This window comes from Mesocricetus auratus, unplaced genomic scaffold (genome assembly GCF_017639785.1).
Source record: "Mesocricetus auratus isolate SY011 unplaced genomic scaffold, BCM_Maur_2.0 Super-Scaffold_100020, whole genome shotgun sequence".
In the NCBI taxonomy this organism is placed as follows: domain Eukaryota; kingdom Metazoa; phylum Chordata; class Mammalia; order Rodentia; family Cricetidae; genus Mesocricetus; species Mesocricetus auratus.
The window spans coordinates 26,165,493-26,189,148 of NW_024429201.1; the positions used below are offsets into that span (position 1 = coordinate 26,165,493).

General features: G+C 45.9%; 1 protein-coding gene across 3 annotated transcripts in view; it reads right to left on the minus strand.

Moving 5' to 3' along the window:
* Serinc5 (serine incorporator 5) overlaps positions 1-22,116 on the minus strand; it is an 88,761-nt gene extending 66,645 nt beyond the window's left edge. For 2 of the 3 annotated variants that reach the window (XM_040728838.1, XM_040728837.1), the window contains exon 1: positions 21,948-22,116. In XM_040728838.1, coding sequence (XP_040584772.1) covers positions 21,948-21,974 — 27 coding nt within the window. In that variant the 5' untranslated portion in view covers positions 21,975-22,116. The remainder of the gene's footprint in view (positions 1-21,947) is intronic. The other variant, XM_040728839.1, reaches the window with a different exon arrangement.
* Positions 22,117-23,656: the final 1,540 nt, after the last annotated feature.

Sequence of the window (23,656 nt, forward strand, 5' to 3'; positions counted from 1 at the left end):
AAGTGCGCTTCTGATGACTCCAGAGTTCAGGGCAGTCTATCTGATACATGGAAGGTCTGGTAACAACTGCTGCAGTATATGCTGTGCTTGTGTGTAAACAGAACTATCTCTCAGGGCTCTACCAGAATCTATTGCAAGTCTGTGCTAGTAACAATCAGATCTCTACGAATATTACTCACAGAGATGAGTCGATCATCTCGAAAAACCAGTTGCCAGTCCCCAAAGTATACTTCCCTGGTAGATGACTGCCAATTTAACCACATTGAAACCTTCTATAGAACAATGTTTATAAATAAAAAGAGAGATGGCCTGGCAGTTAAGATCACTTGGTGCTCTTTCAGAGGACCTGAGTTTGGTCCCCAGTCCCATGTCATGTGACCCACAAGCACCTGTAACCCCAGCTTCAGGAGTTCCCACACCTCTGGCCTCCATGGGCACCTGTACTCAAGTGCACAGACCCACATGCACTAACCTAGTTAGTTTTCTATTGTTGAGATAAAACACCATGACCAAAAGAACTTGAGGAAGAAGAGGTTTATTTCACCTTACAACTCCCAGGTCACAGTCTGTCACTAAAGGAAGTCAGGGCAAGAACTCAGAACAGAAGCCTTGAGGCAGTAACTAAAGCAGAGACCAAGCTTCCTGGCTTACTCACGACCACTTGCCCAGGGTCGGCACTGCCCCCAGTGGCTGGGCCCTCACACACCAATCATTAATCAAGAAAATGACCCAAAGACTTGCCTACAGGCCAATCTGAAGGAGGCAACTCTCAATTAAGACTCCCTTTTCCTAATGTCTAGATTGTGTCAAGTTGACAAAAACCAACTAGACACACACATTAAAAAATAATGAAAACTGGGACATGGTGGTGCATGCCTAACACTTGGGGGGTAAAGGCTTTGAGGGCAGCCTGGTCTAAATAAAAAGTTCCATGTCAGCCAAGGCCACATAGTGAGAGCTTGTCTCAAAACAAACAAATAAACAAAAACAGCAACAACAATAATATTTTTTAGGTAAGAAAGGTGAGCATTCAGAACTAAATCTGATCATTTGCAGACAGTTAATCTTGTCAACATAATGGAATGAGGGGAAGAAAAGTCATTTCAAATTATTCGACTAGACCCGAGTACAGAAGAATACAGTTGGACACTCTCCTGAGTGTACAAAAGTTCATGCTAAGGTCTGCATGTAAGATCTAAAATGATGTAAGTCTTAAAACAAGACATAACCCTTTATTTTCGTAAAAGGATTTAGCTAAATGACCTATAGCACAACCAAAAACAGAGAGAGGTTTTATACATATGTCACCAAAATTAATAACTTTTCTGTTACAAGCAATATCATCAAAAAAGACAACTCACAGAATGAAAGTGTTTGCAAATCATCCACCTCAGGGAGTACATACCTGGAATCGAATACATGAAGATCTCTTAAAACTCAGAACTGGGAAAGGATCCAAGCAGGCATGTCTCCAGAAGAGGTACAAACAGTCAATAAGCTCATGAAAACTTAGCATTGAGTCATGAGTGTGGTGCAAGGAATGACAGTAACAAGCTAGTGACACACAGGCCCTGAATACATTCACAGATGTATATGCTTAGAGGCAGGGAAAGCTCTTGTCACAGTGGTTAGAAGGAAAGACGGTAGATCTTATGGGGAAGACATCTGTGTGGGACTCCTATCTGGATGGCTAGGCAGACATTTAATTATTCTGCTAAGATGTGAGCTCTCCAGTGTGGCTTCTCCCTTCTTAGGACCAACTATCTATGCAATGCAGCACAGTACTCCAACTGCTATTCAGGAAAGACTGACATTTTCACAACGCTATCTAGAAAGACTGAAGCCAGGCTTGTGTGAGGTCAACTCTTCTGGTCCTGAGAATGTCAGGAGTTAGCAGGGAAGAGACAATCAGGCAAGAGGCCACAGAAGCAGAGAAGCATGACCATGGAAGAATATTCCTCACTGGCTTAATCTCGTGCCTTGCTCAGGACAACCCAGGACCTCCTGTCCACACAGCAGCTAGACTCCAAAGAGAAGTAACACCCCCAATTTGCAGCTGCACCAACTGATAAATGGGGAAATATGGTACTTTTCATAGAAAGAAATGAGCTAACACAGACAACATGAATAAACGTTGAAAGCACACATGGAAGAAGGCAGTTCAAAGGCTACCTGTGATAAGGTTCTTCATACAAAAGGTGCAGAGAACAGGCAAAGCCACAGACATGGTAGGTGGCTTAATAACTGTCAGGACTCTGAGTTTGGAGGGAAACTGGCATTAACTGTCACTGATCACAATGACAGAAGTTCATATTGTAATAATGACTACACAGCTTTAGGTATTCAAAAAAACCAAACATTCAACTATATATCTTAAATCAATGGGCTACATGACACAAACAAACACCATCTCAATATAACTCTTCTAAAGTGCACTCTTTAAATTTATGTGCATAAATGTCCAGGGGGTGCACAGCATATATGGAGGTAAAGGACTTTTGGGGAGTCAGTCCTCTACCCTACCATGTGGGTATCGAGGATCAAACTCAACTCTTCTCCACTGAACTATCCTCCCCCTCCCCCAGCCTTCAATACAACATTTTAAAAATAAAACTGGGCATGGTACTGTACACCTATCATCCAAGCAGCTGGGAGATGTGGGGAGGAGAATCAGAAATTCAAGGCCATCACCAACTGCACAGTAAGATCAAGGTCAGCCTAGGCTACATGAGATCATTTCTCAAAAACAAAAAAAAACATTTTGGGGTTGGAGTTTCATAAAGTTATTATGTAGGCTTGAGCATGAGAGATAAACTAAGAAAGAGAAGCACTCAGAAGGACAGACAGACAAACCTGAGAGCAGGCTTTTCAAAGAAGCCTAGCTGATAGCAAGACATAACCCAAGGTGGGTATGGTCTCCTCAGGAAGAACCGCTACGCTTTTGTTGTTGTTGTTTAAGATGTATTTTATTTGTGGCCTGGAGTGATGGCTTGACATTAAGATCACTTATTGCTCTTGCCAAGGACTTGGATTTGATTCCCAGCACCCACATGGTGGCTCACAGTCATCTGTAACTCCGGTTCCAGGGAATGCGCTGCCCTCTTCTGACCTCTGAGGGCACCAGGCATGAATGTGATACACAGGCATACATGAAGGCAAAGCACCCATACATACAAAAATAGATAGTTTATTTTTTCATTAAAGATTTATTTATTTTGGTTTTTAGAGACAGGGTTTCTCTGGGTAGCCCTGGCTGTCCTAGAACTCGCTCTGTAGACCAGGCTGGTCTCCAACTCACAGAGATCCACCTGCCTCTGTCTCCCGAGTGCTGGGATTAAAGGTGTGCACCACCACTGCCCAGCAAGTATTTATTTTCACTTTTACATATGTTTGTCTATGTTGTCTATGTGGACGTATGCTCACACTTGTACCAGTTCCCCAAAGACATGTCAGATGCCCTGGAGCTGGAGTGACAGCCTGACCTAGGTACTGGGAGAAGAGCTACACTCTGGTCTGCTGGAAGACCAGGAAGTCTCTTAACTGCTGAAGCCCCTCTCCAGCCACATCTATCACCACAGCTTTAAAAATTAAAACCTAATCTGTTAGCATCCTTTTAGGATAAAAAATGTTTTACACTTTCAAATAATGATTTTTTAAAAAATGGTTTGTGGCCAGCAAGATGGCCCTTTCTCCTTCTCTGTGAGTACTTTGTACATTTTAATGTTTTAAATAGTGATCTTTTATCCCCCCAGTGGCAAAAGATGTGTGTGCTCTGCAACCCTGACAACTTGCACTGGAGTCCTCAAAACCCACCATGAGAAGCAAGAACCAATTCCAAAAAGCTGTTTTCTGGCCTGCACATATGCGGGACAGCACACACACACACCTGCTCTCACACACAGGACTCACACCTGCACGAGTACACACTCTCAACAACAATAAAGTCTTTTAGACTGGTTGGGCATGTCTGCTCAAGAGTGAAGCAGAAGTTAGGCATTTGTCCAACTCCACTTTAAGCATAAGAGGGTCTCTGAACACCTGTTAGTTTACGCATGAACAAAGTGCCCCCAAAGGCAAATTCGCAGCACTTTGGGGGCTGACTGTGCTTATGTTCCTGAAGTCGTAAGCCTGCTGTAAAATGCTTTATAAAGTTTACATGAAGTGTTTTATGGGTCTTTCAGTGTTTAGCTTCAAGAGCGCACATTTGAAATGGCTCAGTCTCAGCACCGGGCTCCCATGTCGGTTTTCTTGTCCTGTACCAACACAGTCCTGGGAATGATACTTGCTGATAACCCATGGCCCAGCTGGAACCGAGACAAAGCCATGTGACACTTTAGTTACTATCTCAACACCCTGCTCGGGGTGGCACTCCTTTTCTTTAGTTCTACTTATACCTCAGTGCTTCAAAAGAAAAAAAAAACTCCATTAACGTATGTAAATTGTGGGCATGCAGATAAAAATAAGTACCACCACACAGTCACGCCAGATGTGCAACCAGACTGACATTGAGATTTCTGTCGTACACAAAAGTAGGCTGAGTGTGTTATGGTCCAGTCCATTTTCTAAACACGTCGTGTACTACCACCTCCTATACCCCTCGACTCTCCAAGGGCAAGGATATCAAAATCACTATCAAGAGCAAAGCAATGCTGGAAAACGCAATTATGTAAGACACCAATTTTATACATTTGGCTTTGCTGAGATAAGCTTTGAAAATTTCAAAAAGCAGCTATCATGTGTCAAGATGAACCCTGACACACAACAAACTCAAATGCAAGCCTATGTCAGACATGAGCGCCTACCCTCCGGTCTCCTGTGGTGATGCCCTGCATCAATGGCTGCTGCCAGTAGCTCTCAGAAATGTTCATGCGTGCACAAGGATCTACACAGAAGCAAGCATGTGCTTTTCTTCTTTGGAAACCAGACACATGGATTGACCATGTTCTGTCCTCCAACCCCCTCCTGTAGGGGACACTACTGCTCAACACTGTCAGAGCCATCTTTTCTCTCCATACACCCAAATTCACCTCACTGTTTTTCTAGATTAAGTCACTTAGCCACATTTATGCTTACAGTTCATCAGCATTAAGGGCAGTCACTGTGCTTAGTCAACACAGATGCTCCCCTTTGCTTCCTGTGCCCCAAACTTTAGAAAGCCCGCTTCTATTGTTTTAGGTTTTTGTTTGTTTGTTTGTTTTGGTATTTCAAGACAGGGTTTCTCTGTGTAGCCTCAGCTGTCCTGGACGGTAGACCAGGCTAACCTTGAACTTACAGAGATCAGCCTGCCTCCAATGGCCTGTCATTTTTAATTACCTCAGATACGTCATCTGAATGGAGTCATGTGATATCTCTTGTGTTGTTGAACATAATGTCCTCAACATTTAAAGCCACCACTAAAGCGCAACCTTGTGTCTTCAAACACATAAGCAAGTCCAGGTTTGAATCTGCCTTGCTTATTTATATTTGTCCTGCAATTTTAGAGCTGTACAAGACTAGAAGTCAGTTGTGCAGATCTAAGCTGTAAGAGCTCAGGAAGCCCAAAGCTCTGAGTGCCTTTAACCGAGCACTAGCACTGTATCCAACAGGCCTGGGTAAAAGCTGAGGCAGTGTTCCACAAAGAACAGACCTAGGCATAGACCTCCTTCCTAAGAGAATTGCCCAGGTTGGAGAGATGGTTCAGTGATTTAAAGCTCTCATTGCTCTTATAGAGGACCTGGGTTCAACATTATGTTATGTGCTACACATGGATATTAGCATGTTACATACATCAAGGGGGGTACACATGTGGTGGACTGTTCTTTAGACAGGTTTTACTGTATTACAGAGGCTGGTTATGACCTCAGTCTTTCAACCTCAGCAGCAGTGGGGTGCTCTGTTTGTTCTTGTTGGTTTGTGTTTTACTGGAATGTCTTCTTGCTGTATAGCCCCTAACTAGCTAGAATTTACTAGGTATAACCAGGCTGTGTGAATTTGCTATGATCCTCCTGTTTCTGCCTCTGTCTTCTGAGTACTGGGATTCCAGGCTGGACCACTGTATCTGCCTTACGATAGATATATTTTTCATCATGCAAGTTGCTTATTTTCATACTCCCAAAAGTGTGTTTTAAAGGCCACTGAGTGGGAAAGAAAGATCTCTTTCCACTTGGGAACATGCTACAGCCATATATGAAGCAGCAGCCCTTTGAAGTAGTCCACTCTCTATCACGTCACTCCTGGGGAATAAGAAGGGTTCGAGGCAGGTCCTCTGAACCTCCTTTGCACGAATCTTCCATGTGCAGCAGCCCTCACCCCACCCTCTACTCCCACCACCATAAGGAAATAATTTACTGCTTCATGCTTTTCAAAGCTTCCAGCCAGAAGCCACTGCTGAGCAAAATGATTTGCATAAAGTTCCTCATTGGTTACCCAGTGCTGTTAAAGTGGCCTAATTTCCCTTACTCAGCAACCTGCAACTTTCCCAAAGCACATCTCAGGGTACAAAAGTAGTTTTAAAGACTGTTTTCTGTTAAATCTTGTGATCTACATACAGGGTAGAATTTTCTGGAACAATAATAACAAAATAAGCAACTGCCTAGGAGTTTAAGAAACATTTTTATGTTTCTTAAGCCAAATTTATCACAGAGAAATACAACATGGAAAAAAAAGCCAATTCAAGATTTAAACCGCAAGATTGTTTAAAAGTTTTAGTCATGTGTTGGGTTGCTTTGAAAAAAGCCTGATGCCCAGTCACTGACTCTCAAGATGTACATGTCTGCTTTATTCTGTGCACTGGTGTGGGCAGAAGGGGACAGGACTGAGAAGCTGGGCAGCTGGACTTACAGCAAGCTGCTTGGCAATGTGCGGCCTTCACCGAGGCCCCATGCTGGGAGCCTGTTTTCCCTCTAAATTACTGGAGGAGGGTGCACATCTTATTGGCTCCAAATGACCTGTGGCCTTCCAGACTCTCAATCTCTGATGCCCCAGCACCTGGAGAGCACCTGGAGGCTTGGGCAGCATGCCCACAGGAATATGGGTGGTTACAGGAGTCTATGTGAAGCCTTTTGACTGCAAAGCACTAGGGCACGCACACATTCGTGAGCACACGCACACACACACATACACGCACACCCGCCAGTATCCTGATTTTGTTTGTGGATCATGTGGACACTCAAACTGCTGAGACAGCAGGACTAACAGACAAATTGGGAGTTTCTGGGACTTGGGAGCTGAAGACTAGAAAGGAACTCCCTGGAAGAAGCTGTGTTTACAGAGACTGGTTACAACTGAAGTGATGAGGAGCAGCTGCAACAGTGCAGGCCCAATTACTTCACCTCGGGCTGCTTTAGCCCAACAGCCACTGCTCACCCACCTCTGCATCCGTCAGAATAACATCCAGTGATTAACAGATAAAATCCTTTTAAACGTATTAAGTTAGTGGACCACTAACTTCCACAAACCTGAACGCTAAAACATCATCAGACAACATCTGAGACCTAAAGAAAAGACCCTCTACCTTGCTGTAACCACCCCCTTAATTTATGACTTTCTTCATTCTGTTAAACTATGAAACTGCTTCCATGTTGTAATATGGAACTTGGAGTGTCTGGGTGACTGTTCAAGGCAACTTTTAAAGAAAGCATATAATTGGAGGCTTGCTTCCAGTTTCTGGGGGTTAGTCCATGGTGATCATGGTTTGGAGCCTGGCGGCAGGCAGACTACCAAGGCACTGAAGCAGTTGTCAAGAGCTCACATGATCTTCAAGTTGTAGGCAGGGAAGGAAAGACTGGATTGGCAGGGGTTTTTGAAACCTCAAAGCCCATCACCAGTGACACATCCTTCTCAAACAGTCTACTAACTGGGGACTGGGTATTCAAACCTGGGGGGGGGGGGGCGTTGTCATTCAAACCACCACAGAGGGTAACCTAACCTGTGGTTCAGGTCATGGCCACTCAAAAGGATTCCAGAAAAAAACTCTCTTACGCTCTTTAAGATGAAAGCTGTGTTGTACATGGAAAAGACTATAATGCCCCTTCTGACTCTATGATACAGCAATGACTGTGTCCTCTGCACGACACAGGCAAGTTCTTTTGGTCCTAGGCAGCTAGCAGGAAGAAGGATTGAGCCAGAGGTCATTGACAACCAAGAAAAGCTGACTCCAGACAGGAAGACCCTGCCTCTGGAGCTGTTTGCTTAGTACAGTAAGAGAAAGCAGCGCACAGATGGGCCAAAGGGCAGACCCTTCCGTCACCAAGTTTCTGGGAGTGGATCCAAGGGGAGCCTGCTGGACCAATACCAGGCCTCACAGCTGAACACAAGTGGGGCATGAGGACAGCCTTCATGAAGAAAGCTGAAAGTTCAGGGCTTCTAGGCTATCTCAGCAATAGTGTGACGAGGCCATCCTCCTGGAGGAAAGCCTGCAAGTCCAGGGCTTCCCCGCTATTCGTCCTGCTCTTACTTTGAAGGTACACACCTTCCAACAGGGTCTGCGTGTTATGGATGAGCCCAGCTCACTAGGAAGGGCAGTTTTCTCTGTGAGACACCAGAGGCCTGGACCCTGCTGAACTAAGCTGCACAATAATACCCAAGACGCACACAATTCAAATGGTGTTGAGTCACACCAGAGCACACCTGGGCACCAGCCACCATTCATTGCAGACGCCCCTCCTCCCACCACTCGACAGCAACCTGGGGCAGAACTCCCAGCACCTATTTCTATAAGCACAGAGTCTTTTTTCAAAGTGGCACATTTGTCATAGTTCAGGTATGTCTTAGCAACCTGAGATTTATAGGATTGTTAATACTATTTTCCCCAGGTTCCTTTTTAAAATTAATTTATTTTACGTGTAGAGACATATTTTGCCTGGTTGTACGTCTGTGAACCACTTGCATGCCTGGTGCACACCAAGGCCAGAAGAGGGTGTCAAACCCCCTGGATCTGGAGTTACAAGTTGTTGCCAGCCACCTGGCACTGGGTGCTAGAATCGAACTCAGATTCTCTGGAAGAACAGCAAGTACTCAAACCCTGACCATCTCTCCAGTCCCTTGAGTACTGCTTTAAAATTAATTTTCACATAACATTAACAGTTTAAGAGCCAGGCAGTTGGGGCTAACATGCGGCTCAGCAGCAAAGGACTTGCTTAGCATGACACAAAGTCATCCCCAACCAGGGAAAAAATGTCCCTCAGATATGTGCTGCTGCTTAGAGGCCAACTCCACACTTAGGCTTGCAGAAACCTAACAGACAATAGGAAACAGGATACTGCTTACTATGCCTGCCTTAATTTTATACCTGCCTCCCTTTTTTTGTTTTTGTTTGTTTTGTTTTGTTTTGTTTTTACGAGACAGGGTTTCTCTGTATTGTTTTGGAGGCTGTCCAACCAGCCCGGCCTCGAACTCACAGAGATCCACATGCCTCTGCCTCACGAGTGCTGGGATTAAAGACATGCACCACCACCGCCCGGCTACCTGCCTCCCTTTGCTATCCTAAATTTTGGTCAGAATCTTGAGGCAAACATGTGAACTGTTTAAAAGAGTACTCCTCTAAAGATGGGAATCCTTCCCTCCAAGACTAAACACATCAATAATGACTAAGACACTTTTGGGAGTTGTGGGGGCATCATAAACAAGAGATGGTTAACTACCCCCTTTCCAATGCCCAGTTCCAGACCAGTCTGCCCTAGTGCAGTCACCTAGGATTCTAGGGTCACAGATCTGACAGAGACGTCACCCCCGAACTTCTTGCTGCTGTTGCTGCTGCTGCTCTGTACTGAACTCATAAGCACGCAGACCACAGTCAGAACATGATGGCTTGACTATGCCTGCTCCCTACGCAACCCCTCCCCAGCCCTGCCACTTTTGCTCTTCCTGTACAGGACCCAATAATAATAAAGACCCAAAGCTCTTTATTAGCTCCCTGAAGGCAGGCATGTGGCAGCTGGATCCCAGCAGCCTTCTCAATAAATTGCTTTCCTACTTCACCATTACTTTTAATGATTTTTATTTTGGAGTGATTGGCTGAACTTGGTTTATTGGTGATAGTCAGATATGAGCAGTGAAACAAGAAAGGGTTAAAACGTAAGGCCCTGGGAATGTAACATTTTACTGCAGGTGTTCTAGCTGCCTGATCCCCCCAACTATCTTACTAAAGCTGCTTGCAGGAATAAACCCCAAATGTAAATAAAGTAATTTTTTAAGATTTATTTATTACAGATACAGTTTGTCTACATGCCAGGGCATGCACCAGATTGAATTGTAGATGGTTGTGAGCCACCATGTGGTTGCTGGGAATTGAACTCAGGACCTCTGGAAGAGCAGTCAGTGCTCTTAACCTCTGAGCCATCTCTCCAGCCCCAATAAAGTAATTTTTAAAATCCATATTTAGGCCCAACTAAAGAGAACAGGCTTCAACCAGCTAGACCTAGCTCCTGACCAGCAATAACCTAGAGCTCATTGTACCAACCATATCACTTGCATTGACACTTGAAGCTTGTCATGGGCTTTTCACAAACTTCCAGGCAGCTGCATGCTACCAAACAGCAGCTTACACAGTTCTTGGAGTTATCAAACTTCAAAGGGAGAAAACTTAGAATTAAAAAAAAAAATCTCCACCCTAGGAACTTCTGGGCCCATAAATGGTCCACGAGGCAGACTTGATGGTGTATTCCATTTCTTTCAGTACATATTTATTTCTGCTGCTGTCCACATGTTGCTTGAATTCTTTTCTGTGACAGCACAAGAACAAGGACTTAACTTGCCAGGTAACATTATCCACCTACTATCAAAGTGAAGCTCCCAGGCCTCTGGTAACATCCTAGCATGCTGACTGCCCTCTGCATACCATGGTTCTTAGAAAACATCTAAGCTAAAAGAACAGAAAGACGGGAAAATACCCAGCTAAATGTCTCCTTGAAAAATAAAACAAGACGGGGTTGGCTGCTGCCATCCTGCTTTCAATCCTTGGAAGATGCACAGTGGAAGAAGACAATAATCTAGCAGGTTGTTCTCTCTCTCTCTCTCTCTCTCTCTCTCTCTCTCTCTCTCTCTCTCTCTCTCTCTCTCTCACACACACACACACACACACACACACACACACGTAAAAGAGACCATTAGATTGAGTCAAAAGCAAGATTTGACTATTTCATGTCTGTAAGGGACACAACTTTTAAGAATAGGGACAGATCAGATGAGTGTCAAAAGAGTGGTACCAGCCACTAGAGGCAAAAGGGGTCATTTTACAAGAACAATTTGGCTATTGGTGGTGGCACACCCAGCACTCAGGAGGCAGAGTCAGGTAACCCCTTGAGTTTGAGGCCAGTCTGGTCTACAGAGTGAATTCCAGGACAGTCATGGCTACACAGAGAAACCCTGTCTTGAATAAAACAAACTAAACAATAACAAAAGGATCAATTTATTAAAGGGATATATTTCTGAATATGCACTCAACTAATGAAGCTTCAAAATACATTAAGCAAAAGAGAATTAATGAAACTAACACTCATATTTGGAAATTTTAACATCATTCTTCCAATAATTAATATAATTAGATAAAAATGAAAAGCAAAACAAAATCCTGGAAAGATGGAAATTTAAGCAAGACCATCAACAAATTAGAACACTTAATAATTGTAGAATGTTCTTTTCAAGGGAACATACAACATTCAGCGAGCTATGCCACATTCTGGACTATGGAACAACAAATTTAAAGGAAATATAGAAGGGCTTGGGGGTATGGCTAGGTGTTATTTCCCTAAAATGCATAAAGCCCCAGTATTAGATTCACAGCAATACACACACACACACACACACACACACACACACACACACACACACACAAATGCATAAAAAGAATACACACATGTAGAAAATATTCTATAAGCATCAAGCAATTAAATTAAAAAACCAGTAGTAAAAATGCCCCTGGAAAATCCCTAATACCCAGAAATTAAAAACACACTCTCTAAATAAACTACCAGTTCAAAGAAGAAATTGAGAGAATTTAGAAAACTATTTTGAGCTGAATGATAATAAAAAAATGCAATACATCAAATTGTGGACTGTAAAGTTACAGTTTTAAATGTTTATTTGAGAAAATAAGGGTCTAAGCGCCTGCCTTACAAAGTCAGTCAAGAGGCAAATTAAGCTGAAAGTGAGAAAAAGAAATAACTAATAAAGCAGAAGTTAGCCAAACGGAAACCGAACGATCCTGCTCTAGGTAGGCTAACACGAAAGGAAAGTGAGCCCAAGACCAGCCTAGATCACACAGCAAAGCTTTGTCTCAAAACAAGGAAAAAAGGAAATGAAAGCTGCCAATGAAAAGCAAAAAAGCCTTATCTTCCACAAGAGTAAAGTAGCTAGAGCCAGGCAGAGGTGCGTGCCAGTGATGCTAACACTGGAAGGCAGCAGCAGGAGGGTGCCTCAGTAAACAAGCCAGGCCAGCACCTGGCTCAGGAAGTAAACGAGCTTGCCACAAAGACTGACAGCATGCCATGAAGGACTCCCACAAATTCACCTTTGTACAGGCAGCCCCACAGACATGAATAAATACGTGTTAAAAAGAATTAAATTCCTTAATTTTGATGGCTTTAATAAGTTTGGGTTCTCTTATCTATAAATCCATTAATTTTATGTTTGTAGGCCAGCCTGAGATTTATGTAGCAAACGGGATCCTGCCTCAAATAACAAGGACAGGGAATGAAACTCAATGGTAGAAGACTTGTCGAGCATATGCGGGGCTCTGGGTTTCCATTCCCAGCACCACAATAACAGTGATGGCAATAATAACAATAACAGTAAAATCAATAAACACCCTAGCTATGTTAATTAAGCACAAAAGGGACGCAAATGATCAGTATCAGGAATGATAAAGGTGGCAGGACTCCAGAGCCACACAGCTGTTAGTTCTAGAGACCAGAAGAGGGCACCAGCTCTTCTGGGAGCTGAAGTTCCAGGCAGCTGTAAAGACACCTGCTGCCGTGCTGGGAACCAAGCTCAGGTCCTTTGGAAGAGTCAGTGCCCTTTACCACAGACCCATCTCTTCAGCCCCAAAGAACCTGCACTTAGGAAATCCATCACATCCACCTCCTGTCAGGTTGACAAATCAGGCAGAGGATGACATGATTACAACCGACCTCTGGCAGAGGGCTGATTACAGGCAAACATTCAGAAAGCAGCAGGAGGGAAATCAGCAGTCTTGGCTCTCAAACCAGGTTAAGAAATGTGTTGTTTAAACTCTGCACGTCCCACCTTCCTGCCCTCAGCCTAGCCCCTGGCGCTGCTTTCTGCAGGTCCCACTTTCCTGTGGTGGAGCCAGCAGCAGCTGCGACCCCGCGCTGTGTGCCAGAGTCCTATCCATGCTCATGGTGTGCGGCGCTCCACGCTACCCTCTCACGGGTGCCTCCACAACTAATCTGTGCCCCTGTGCTGAAGAATGTGACAAATTAGGCTGCTTTTCCCAGACTCTGATGTTAGAACCCTGACAGTGAATAAATGCTTAGATGGTGGCAGATATCAACTCATCTTCCTGTTGTGGCCTCTGTGGCAGGCAAGGTCCTGGGGCAGGTCTAACCCTGACTACTTGGTAAACTGCAGCTAAGGAAACTGACAAGCCTTGTTCATTTATTGTTTGTTAATGGATTCTAGCATGGTAAAAAGACACATGGTATTTATTTCTGGCATAGTGGGCTCAGAACACTGAGGCAGTAGGATCATAAATTTGAGGTCAACCTGGGCTACAGAGTGAGTTCCAGGCCAGGCTGGGCTGTTTTTCTAGTTCTAAGTCTGTGGTAGACTTTTGGTTTGGGTGATAGATAAGAACATAAAAGTAAACTTGATGATGGAAAGTGTAAATTCCAGTGTGAAGCACCACTCCTTCATAATGGCTGCACCGTACAGAAGCTCGCTGAGATGGGCTTTTATGTGCTTGCAAGTGGGGAAGAATTATGCATGTAGGGGTCAGATGACGGCTTACAGGAGTCAGTTCTCTCCTCCAACCACAAGGGTCCCAGGGATTGAACACAGGTCACCAGGCTTGGCTGCCAGCACCTTTACCATCTGAGCTGTCTCATGAGCCCTTGCTTTTATTTTCTGGATAAAGTAAAAAGTATGGTTCTTCTTACTGGAAATATGTTCAGGGTACACAGACATAGCTGTGTGCATAACTGCAGGGCTACATAGGATGCCTCCAGCCCACTCATGTGGACTTACGCAGCATGCTCCGAAGGGGAGGATCCCACCGTACACAACCCTAACCCTCTCTTTCCCCAGAGAGTGAGGCTTCAGAGCTGAGGGGCACAACCTTCAGTGAGTTGTGAAGAAAGCCACCTTAGGAGAGATATTACCCTAAAAAGCCAAGTAACGACTGACAAGTTGAGGAGAGTGACAGCCTTCCATTTGTACTATCCTGGACACCCAGTGAAGATGCATCAGCTGCATGCTGCTTGAAGGGTTTTGACGGCTCTAACACAAAATCTCCAGGTCCTTGGGCAGAGCACAGGCAAAGCTGAGGAACACCAAGATGTCCTGTGTCAGAGAAGTTTCATTACTATGGTAACAGGGCACTGCCAATGTTCCTGAGAACACCACTGCAGATCAGGGCATGAAGTCAAGAACAAAAGACTGAATTCCTCCATGGTTCCTGTGAACCAAGATCAGAGCAAGCCAGGAGAGCCAGCCCTCCATTAAAGTACTTACAGAGTCCAAGAACAAAAGGCTGGGGGAAAATTCCACACAGACTTCACAAGCTTTGTTTCAGAATGCAATTAGCCAGTCTATAAACATGTTATGTAAACACAAGTCTGATTTTCCTTCCACTCCTCATCTTCTCATAAGCAAACCTTTTGGGTGTATATGAGCTTGTCCCACTTTTCTTCTGACTAGATAGTGTTCTTGAGAAGCAAAGTGCTTTCTAATCACTTGGTACGGTAACATGACTTCACGCCCACAGTGCCTCAAAACTTGCTCTTGATACAAACCCAATCCAACTAAGTTTTTCCATGCAGCTGCTTTCCGAACCCTTCAGCAACTTTAATGTCACAAGGCAAGCTACAGAAGGCCAAGAGCAAAAGCCTGCTTCCCTTAAAATGCAGGCAGATGGTTTATATAATCAAACCCAACCACTGTTTGAATTTCCTATACATACTACACTGACTCACGGGCTATACTGTAAAAATAGTTTTAAATTATCATTAATAAGAAAAATAAACATTAATATACAAATTAGAAGATGTAGGGAATGAGCCAGGTGGTGGTGGTGCACGCCTTTAATCCCAACACTCCTTAGGCAGAGGCAGTCAGATCTCTGTGAGTTCGAGGCCAGCCTGGTCTACAAAGCTACACAGAGAAACCTGTCTCAAAAAAAAAAAAAAAGTAGGTAACATTTTACAATACTCTTTTAGTGGGGCCACAGAGGATCATTTTTGACTACTTAGAACGTGGTTTAGTTTGCTAATTTGACCAATACTGCTCTCAACATTCCATCATGACACTAAACTCAAATGAAAACCAGCAATGTGGAAATGGAAACTCACTAGGCCAAGTTGCCTACCTTGGGGTGGTACATGGGTACATGAGCTTTAGTCATTAGGTGAGTGGGACCTCATTTTTCAGCCTCTGAGGTTAGATCAACAGTACTGGAGCAAGGGCATTTTGGGCAGGTTTTACCACCTTTTCAAAGTACTGGAAACAGCTTGGTTCATGAAGGAAAAACAATTGCATGCAGTAACTTGCACTACAGACCTACCAGCTTATATAAGAACCCTTCTTTGCTGAGTATAGTGGTGCACACCTATAATTCCTTCTAATCCTTTTAAATAGTGCCACTCCTTGCTGCCCAAGCATTCAACTATATGACCCTATGGGGACCATTCTTACTCAAACCATCACACAGGCCAACAGGTGTGTGCATGTGTGTGTGTATGTTTATCAAAAGATTTCAGACAACTGGACTTAGACAGCTCTGAAACACAAGTAGCCATGCCATCATAATCATTGCTTTATCCTCTGTGAATTTTTTTAAAGGATGATTACATTAAAATACTTGGGCAACTACTGATAAAGTTGATGAGACTCAGTCTACTCACTGCCAGATACCCAGCATCTGTGGGAAATCTACTGGCAATATCTAGATGGAAACCAGCAGTCAGGAAGCCTGCAATGGGGCAGGGGTATAACTTTCTCTCTTCAGCCCAGAGATGAGTCAGAACCTGCTTTCCATTTCCTACATACTAGTGGCTCCCCAGCCTCCCCAGCACTCTCCCACTCTGCTGGACCACAAAGACCAAGCCCAAAGCCATTTATCTGTCAGCTAGTGAGGGAGCTAGCTGCATGCCAACTCTCCAGCTCACCCAGCAACCTTCACTGGCTTCACTGCACAAGGGAAGAAAGGGGTGGAGACTTACCTCTCCAACACTGGAATGTGGCTAAAACCTGCCAAAATACTGCTTGGCCACCACTCCAGTATCTGCTCACTGCAAGCTGTATCAGCATACAGTTCCATCAACAGGATAACTAACTGCCTGACAGCAGGGTTGAGGCAGGATATAGGCATCCACTATATTCTGCCAGCATTTTATGCACTAAAAAAATGTAAATGACTAGAAAACTGAAAGCGCCCCATATTAGTAATAAGCGCAAGACTCAAAGTCAGAACCGTGACTCACATCATTGGGACAATGGCATGCATGCATAAGTACATGCATGCATACATACATACATACATACAATAAAGAAAAAGCTCCAAGTTAAAGGAAAGACTTAAAATGACTGAAATGACCCAGTTTTACAAAATAAAATCACAAACATTAGACAAAAATGAATGGACATATTAAATATTAAAACCTGACTTTCTCTGGGTAGTAGTAAATTTTCTTTTCCTCAATGTTTCACAAAACTGCCATATAATTTCAAGAGTATCAATCTTGGAAAGAATAAATCTGTGCCTGGATCCCTCCCAAAGGTGGGAACATGTGATATGATGAGGACCCAAAGAACAGGGAACAAGAGTTTTGTGACCAAAAGCCCTCATCAGGGCTTTCATGAACACAAGATGCAACACACTGTCCTAGCCAGGCCACACACTTAGCATACTAGAAGGACATTCTTGGGGGTGTCATCAATATTTTGTGGTATGTAGTCTGTATGTTTTGTGTATGTTTCTCTCTTGTACTGTGGGGGAGCGTGTGTGTGTGTGTGTGTGTGTGTGTGTGTGTGTGTGTGTGTGTGCGCCACACAAACCTGGCAACCTGAGTTCAATACCCCAAACCAACATAAAGTTATAAAGTTATAAGTAGAGAGCCTACTCCACAAGGTTGTTTTCAGAGTCCCACATGCGTACACTGTGGTAGCCATGCCCTCCACACACAAATAATAATTTAAAATACATTAAAAACACTCTGCAAGAAGAGACAGGGCTACAGCAGGCACATTCTGAGAGAGAGACAGAGAGACAGAGAGAGACAAAGACAGAGAGACAGAGAAACAGAGAGCGCTAGCCAATTCTTTTATGAAAAATCCACAGGACCAGGGCTCCAGCTCTGGAGGAAGACAGAACCTAACTGTGACCAGAGCCAGCTAGCAGGCAAGGCGGACAGACACATTTACAAGGGCCAACCTTGTATAACTTTTCACTGCCTAAACTGGACTTTGGCCACTACTCACTCCCCTTTCCTACTCCCCTCTCTAAGAGGCCGACTCTTCAGGTGGCCCACACCTGTAGTTCCAACACTTGGGAGACTGAGACAGGAGGATCTTCTCAAACTCAGAACAACCTAGGCCAGCCAGAGCCACACAGTGCCAGAACAAATAAGCAGCTCACAAAATGGAAGTTGAGTTCTTTACCCAACACTTGGCAAATGAAATACTATGCTTTAACAAACGTCCTAGGGGTTTTTGTTTGCTTTTGGGTTTTGTTTTTTGTTTTTTTGCTTTTGCTTTTTAATCTTCAACAATGGATGATAGTCCCTGGTAGCATTAAAGGTTTTGTGAATTAACATAATAAACATTAAAGTGGGTTTCCATTAAGGAAAACCTCAACGATCAAGAAATATGATCTTGGCTGGGCAATGGTGGCACCACCTTTAATCCCGGCACTTGGGAAGCAGAGGCAAGCAAACCTGAGTCTGAAGCCAGTCTGCTCCATACAGCAAGTTCCAGGACAGGCTATCCAAAGAAACCTTGTCTTGAAAGGAGGGAGGGAGGGAGGGAGGGGGAGGGAGGGGGAGGGGAGGGGGAGGGACTGGGGAAGGAGGGAAGGGGGAGGGAGGGGAGGGGAGGGGGAGGGGGAGGGAGGGGGAGGAAGGGGGAAGGAGGGAAGGGGGAAGGAGGGAAGGAGGGAGGGAAGGAGGGGGAGGGAGGGGGAGGGGGGATGGAGGGGGGAAGGAGGGAAGGGGGGAAGGAGGGAAGGGGGGAGGGAAGGAGGGAGGGGAGAAATACTATCTCACTGGTCACATGCTTTTAATTCCAGTACTTGGGAAACAGAGTCAAACTCTTGAGTTTAAGGCTAAGGTCAGAATTACATGATGAGATGTGTCTCAAAAAAACAAAACAAAACAAAACAAAAACCATAAGCCACACACCTCCAATTCCATCACTGGAGAGCTAGAGGCAGGAAGATCAAAAGTTTAGGGTCACCCCCAAGTTGGAAGCCAGTGTGGGTTACATTATACCCTGTCTCAGGAGAAAAGCTGGCAGAAGGGGGGAGGGAGGGAGGGAGGGAAGGAGGGAGGGAGGGAGGGAGGGAGGGAGGGAGGGAGGGAGGGAGGGAGGGAGGGAGGGAGGAAGATGAGAGAGATGAGTAGAGTGTGTATAGACCTGCCTGTAAACATCTGGGCATTTCTGCCCTTGTGTGAAGCCGTTGCCCACATGGACTGAGTCCCGTCTTTGTCATCGACTGAACCTGTCCACAAAGCTCTGCTTGTGTGGCCGTCTAAGCCCATCCAGAAGTCAGCCAAGACCAGCAAATGACTGCATGTGTGGCAGAACTTAAGTCTGTGAGTGGAAGCCATATCTACCAAGACATCAGATCTACTTATTGTCCATTCAAGGACAACTGTCAGGTTGAGAAGTCAGCCAACTGGAGCCTGGAAAACCAGATTCCAAAGGTTCCAATCAGTCTGTGAATCCTTTTGCTTTCTTCTTGTTATTTACTTATTTATTTATTGTACTTTAGTTGTTTCACCTGTGAAAGACAACGCCATTACCTAAAGTGATCATATATCTGTAAAACCAGACAGAATGGTGAGCACAGAAATGAAGTTATCTGCTATCACCATCATCATAACCACCATGATTATCACCAATGCTTACATTTGCCTGTAGGAAACCCTGACAACTCTCACTCTCAAAATGTCTTGGAAAGGCTATCTAGATTTTTCTTTAAAGCATGCATCTCATTTCAGTCTAACAGTGTGTCACAGCTCCCTGACACCTTCATTCCCAACCAGCCCCTAAGTCAGAAGAGCAAGTAAGCTTTCTGTTCGTCCCTAGAGGCCTGTGTCACACACAGTGCTCTAACTCAGGAGGTATTGTGTGGCCTCTCCCCTGTGATCTCTGCTTCCATTAACATCCATTAGCCAACAGTGAGGCAAAATCTGAGTACCAGAGTAGATAGAACAACCATGAGAAAGATGACTGGCAAGGCAAGCAGGAAGTGACAACTCATTCCTTGGAGCTGGGTGTGGTAGCACACGGCTGTAATCTCAGGAGGCTGAGGCAGGAGGATCACCATGATTTCAAGAGCAGCCTAGGCTACAGGCTGAGTTCCCAGTAAGTCAGAAAAGAGGGTATGACTCATTGTGTGGAATTATAGGCTGACAATCTCCAATTACATCTGGTGGAGAGAGTTCTCTCATCTGTTCTAAGTCAGTCCAACCCCTGTGTTCCCTCCATTGCATCTCAGTTCTAGAGGCATCTTTTCAAACAAGCTTCTCACCCAACCTTCCCGAGGCTGTTTTACTATCCACTCGTGTTACAGGACTACTGGATTTATTGTTGTTGTTTACACGCAGATGGAATGTCCCCATACTTACCTACACACACACACACACACAGGTCTTTGCCAGAAGAGATGTTTGGTTTCCTACAACATATCCTCCTCCCAACATGTAGCAGGTGTTTTTAAAACAATAAGGATACAACTGGCTGACTTAGTTTTGGGTGATGCTGTGAGGTTTGAGAGTTTCATTTTGTATAGTGGTAGGGACTGAACTCCGGCAAGTGCATGCTGGGCAAGCATTCTAGCATTTAGCTACATCCCCATACCCTCACATAAACTAGGGGGTCGACAGTCCCACCCAGCTATTTAAAATCACGGTGTGACCGGCTACACTGCAACCCACCACAGTGAGGTCTGCAGCAGTACTGAGAAAGCAGAAGTATCCTGTGGGGAACGGCCAGGACTTGGTTCTTTCCAAAGTTCTAAGAGGGGGGTTTTAGAAACAAGTCATAAATCCTGGCAAAATATTACTCATACGAATACATTTTTAAACTCATTTAAACACTAACAATAATCTGCAGAGCCTGAAATCAGGCACCTGTCCTGAAAGAGATTCAAGGGGTTGGTTCCAAGGGAGCAGAAGGGCAGATGTCCCCAAATACATGCAATTACTACACAATGAAAATTGTTTCACTGCATTGAAGAGTTTCACAAAGAACAAGAATAATGAATTTGAGGTGCTTCTTGATGATAGAGCATTTGCCTAACATGCAGTCACAAGACTCTATGTTCCATTCCAGCAGAGAGAGAGAGAGAGAGAGAGAGAGAGAGAGAGAGAGAGAGAGAGAGAGAGAGAGAGAGATATTTGCTATTTTCCTTTCTTACAACAATCTTCTCTGGCCCCTTTTGATCTCAAAAGCTCTGGTAAAATGGAGGACACTGGTGGGACACATTCCTTGGCTCTTAGCCCTTTCCTTTCCTGACTTGGGGAAGGGGTGTTATTTTACCTCAAATCAAAAAGCCTCAATTTCCTCCTCTCTGAAAATGCCAGCATGACTACATGCCAAGCACAGTATTAGACCTCAGAAACCAAGATGACTCCACAGGGCCACCTCAAAGAGACAGGACATAACCCGTGGGTCCAGAGACGCAGCTTAACCCCTACAGCACTTACCGCTGGCCTCCATTGTCCTGATGCTCCAAGTAAACAAGACCAGTCCTGCACATCAATGCCCACCCTCCGCGATCAGATTCGGGTTTTTGCTTTTATTTTTTAATAACCCATTAAAACCAAACAAAAAGACATAACCAACGTGGGACGAACATCCAGATGGCTTTACCTAGTTCGCTGTTGTTTTTCCAACCCTTCAGAAAGAAGGGAAATCGGCATTAAAGGGCTAAAACCTAATAATCCTTTCCTGCTAGGAGACGCCTACAGCTTGGATATCGAGAATTTAACTAGTAAGATTACAAAACAGGCTCCAGCAAGAGGAGTTGCAAAGGACGGTGTGAAGGCTCGTGCCCAGTCAGGGTTGGGTCGAGTCCGGTCTGTAAACCAAGGAAGAAGGGTTGAGTCTTCCCGGCGCCCAGACTTGCGCCCGAGACTTTGCAAATAGGGTTTCCAGACTACCGAGCCCACGTTCTAGACTTGGAGTTGCCAACGTGCCCTGACTGGACTGACTCGAGTTGCATTCGGAGTGCGGAAACAGAGATCTTGTCCAACCCCACGTTTTTTCCTCGGTTCATCCCACAGGCAGCGTAGTGGCAGGAGAGCTGCGGAGCTCAGCGCCACTCACTCGAAGCTCTGGCAGGGGATGACACGTCCCGGGAAAAACCGATGGGATCCTCAGCTTCAGCCCCGCTCGCCCCGCCAGCCCGGAATCCCGGAGGCCTGACGCCGAGGTCGCGGGGGTTGCCTCTCGAGCGTCCCCGCGTCCCTTCCCGCCCACGGGGTTTCCTGAATCCGAGCCCAGCGCGCGGCTCGCCACTCGCGGCCGCGTCCACGGTTCTGACAACGCGCGCTGCAGCCCGTCTCGCTCACCTGGCCAGCACAGCACCGGGCAGACATGGCCGCGGCGACGACCTCGGGGACGCTGCCCGCTGGGCCCGCCACTCAAGCCCTCTCGGCTCAGTCCCCGAGCGCGCGTCTGGGAAGCAGGTCTCGCTGGCTCGCCGCGAACCGAGCAGCCCCAGCTGAGAGCTTGCTTACCTCGGCCTCAAAACAACCGCCGCCAAGCCCCGCCCCGCGCCCCAGGCCCCGCCCCAGGACCGCCCCGGCCCACATATCCCGCCCATCTATTAGGCCCCGCCCTTCTGCTGGCCCCGCCCCTCCCCGGGCGGTGCAGCGAGCTCCTTCCTTAGGCACTTCCGTCCGGGTTAGGCGCTGGGAGCCTCTGGGCTTTGCCGGCCCGCCCAGTTCTCACGGCTCCCCTCCGCTCTGGCGCCGGTGAGCTAGAACCGCTGGCCTTCGCTAGTGAAGCCCGGAGCCCTGGTGAGAGACACCCTCCCGACGGTCCCGCGCTGGCTCCACTGGTCCTGGGCTGCGATCGCCTCTCGCTCCACCGGGTCCCAGTTCGGGAAAACCCTTTTGCTCCCCAACCCCGTCACATGCGGGGTCCACCCATCCTCAGAGTCCCAGGCGCCTGGCTGTCCCACCTGCTGTTCCGCGGAACTCTGGGGGGGGGGTCTCCGAATCCAGGGACTCAGTCGGCGTCCTTGCTGCCTCTCACCTGACCCTCGCTGAGGGAGGATTCTAACGATTGTTAGGTGCCGGGGGAGCGCCAGGTTTTCCTCTCTACCTGAATCTCTCCTCACAGTCACTTCAAATGTAAAGCTTTTACTGCTGGTATGAATTTTATTGGCACCGGTCCCTTTTTTTTTTTTTTTTTTTTTTTTTACTTAAAGAGTATTCCGGATAAACATTACTGAGCAAAGTGACAGTGAAAGCCCGAGCTTGCCCTGAGGTCTCGGAAAGTGAAAAGTCAAAGCTGGGAAACCTAGTGTGGGGTCCTCAGGCACAACCCAGGGCACTGGACAGACGGCCTTTGCCAATAGAGATTAAGGAATATTCCGGGTCTTCGATCCAGGAGTTTAGAGTTACATACACAACGGAGCAGGCCCCACTAGGAGGCCAGACGTCGTGAAGACAGTGGCAGAAACTAAAAATAAAGGGGTGTGGGAGGCGGTACACCAAATCAAGTCAGCATCTTGCTGGGTGGCAGCCGGAGACTCAGAGCCAGGAACTCCCTGAGCTTTACAGTGAGCCTCATTGTTTGCTTTAGGAACTTCGAACTTCAGCCCCTGGGGAAACCGGTTGGACACCAGCAGTTTCTGTCTGTGGAAACCGCCCAACAGGTGTAGGCGGGGTGCAAGACCCACAAACCTTTGAGCTGGGACTTCCCGCTCCTTGAGGAGAATCCTCGACAAATATCAATGGGTTAGGGTCGGGGCTCCCCACCGGAGTCCTTTTTTTTTCCTTTTTTTTTTTAGTTGTTGGTTTTTTCGAGACAGGGTTTCTCTGTGGCTTTGGAGGCTGTCCTGGAACTCGCTCGGTAGACCAGGCTGGTCTCGAACTCACAGAGATCCACCTGCCTCTGCCCTCCCGAGTGCTGGGATTAAAGGCGTGCACCACCAACGCCCGGCTCGGAGTCCTTTTTTGGTTGGTTGTTTGCCAGACCAAAGCTAGAATTCAGATCATGATGTCAGTGTCAGGAGAGAGAGCATACATCTTAATGACCTGGAGGTAGAGCA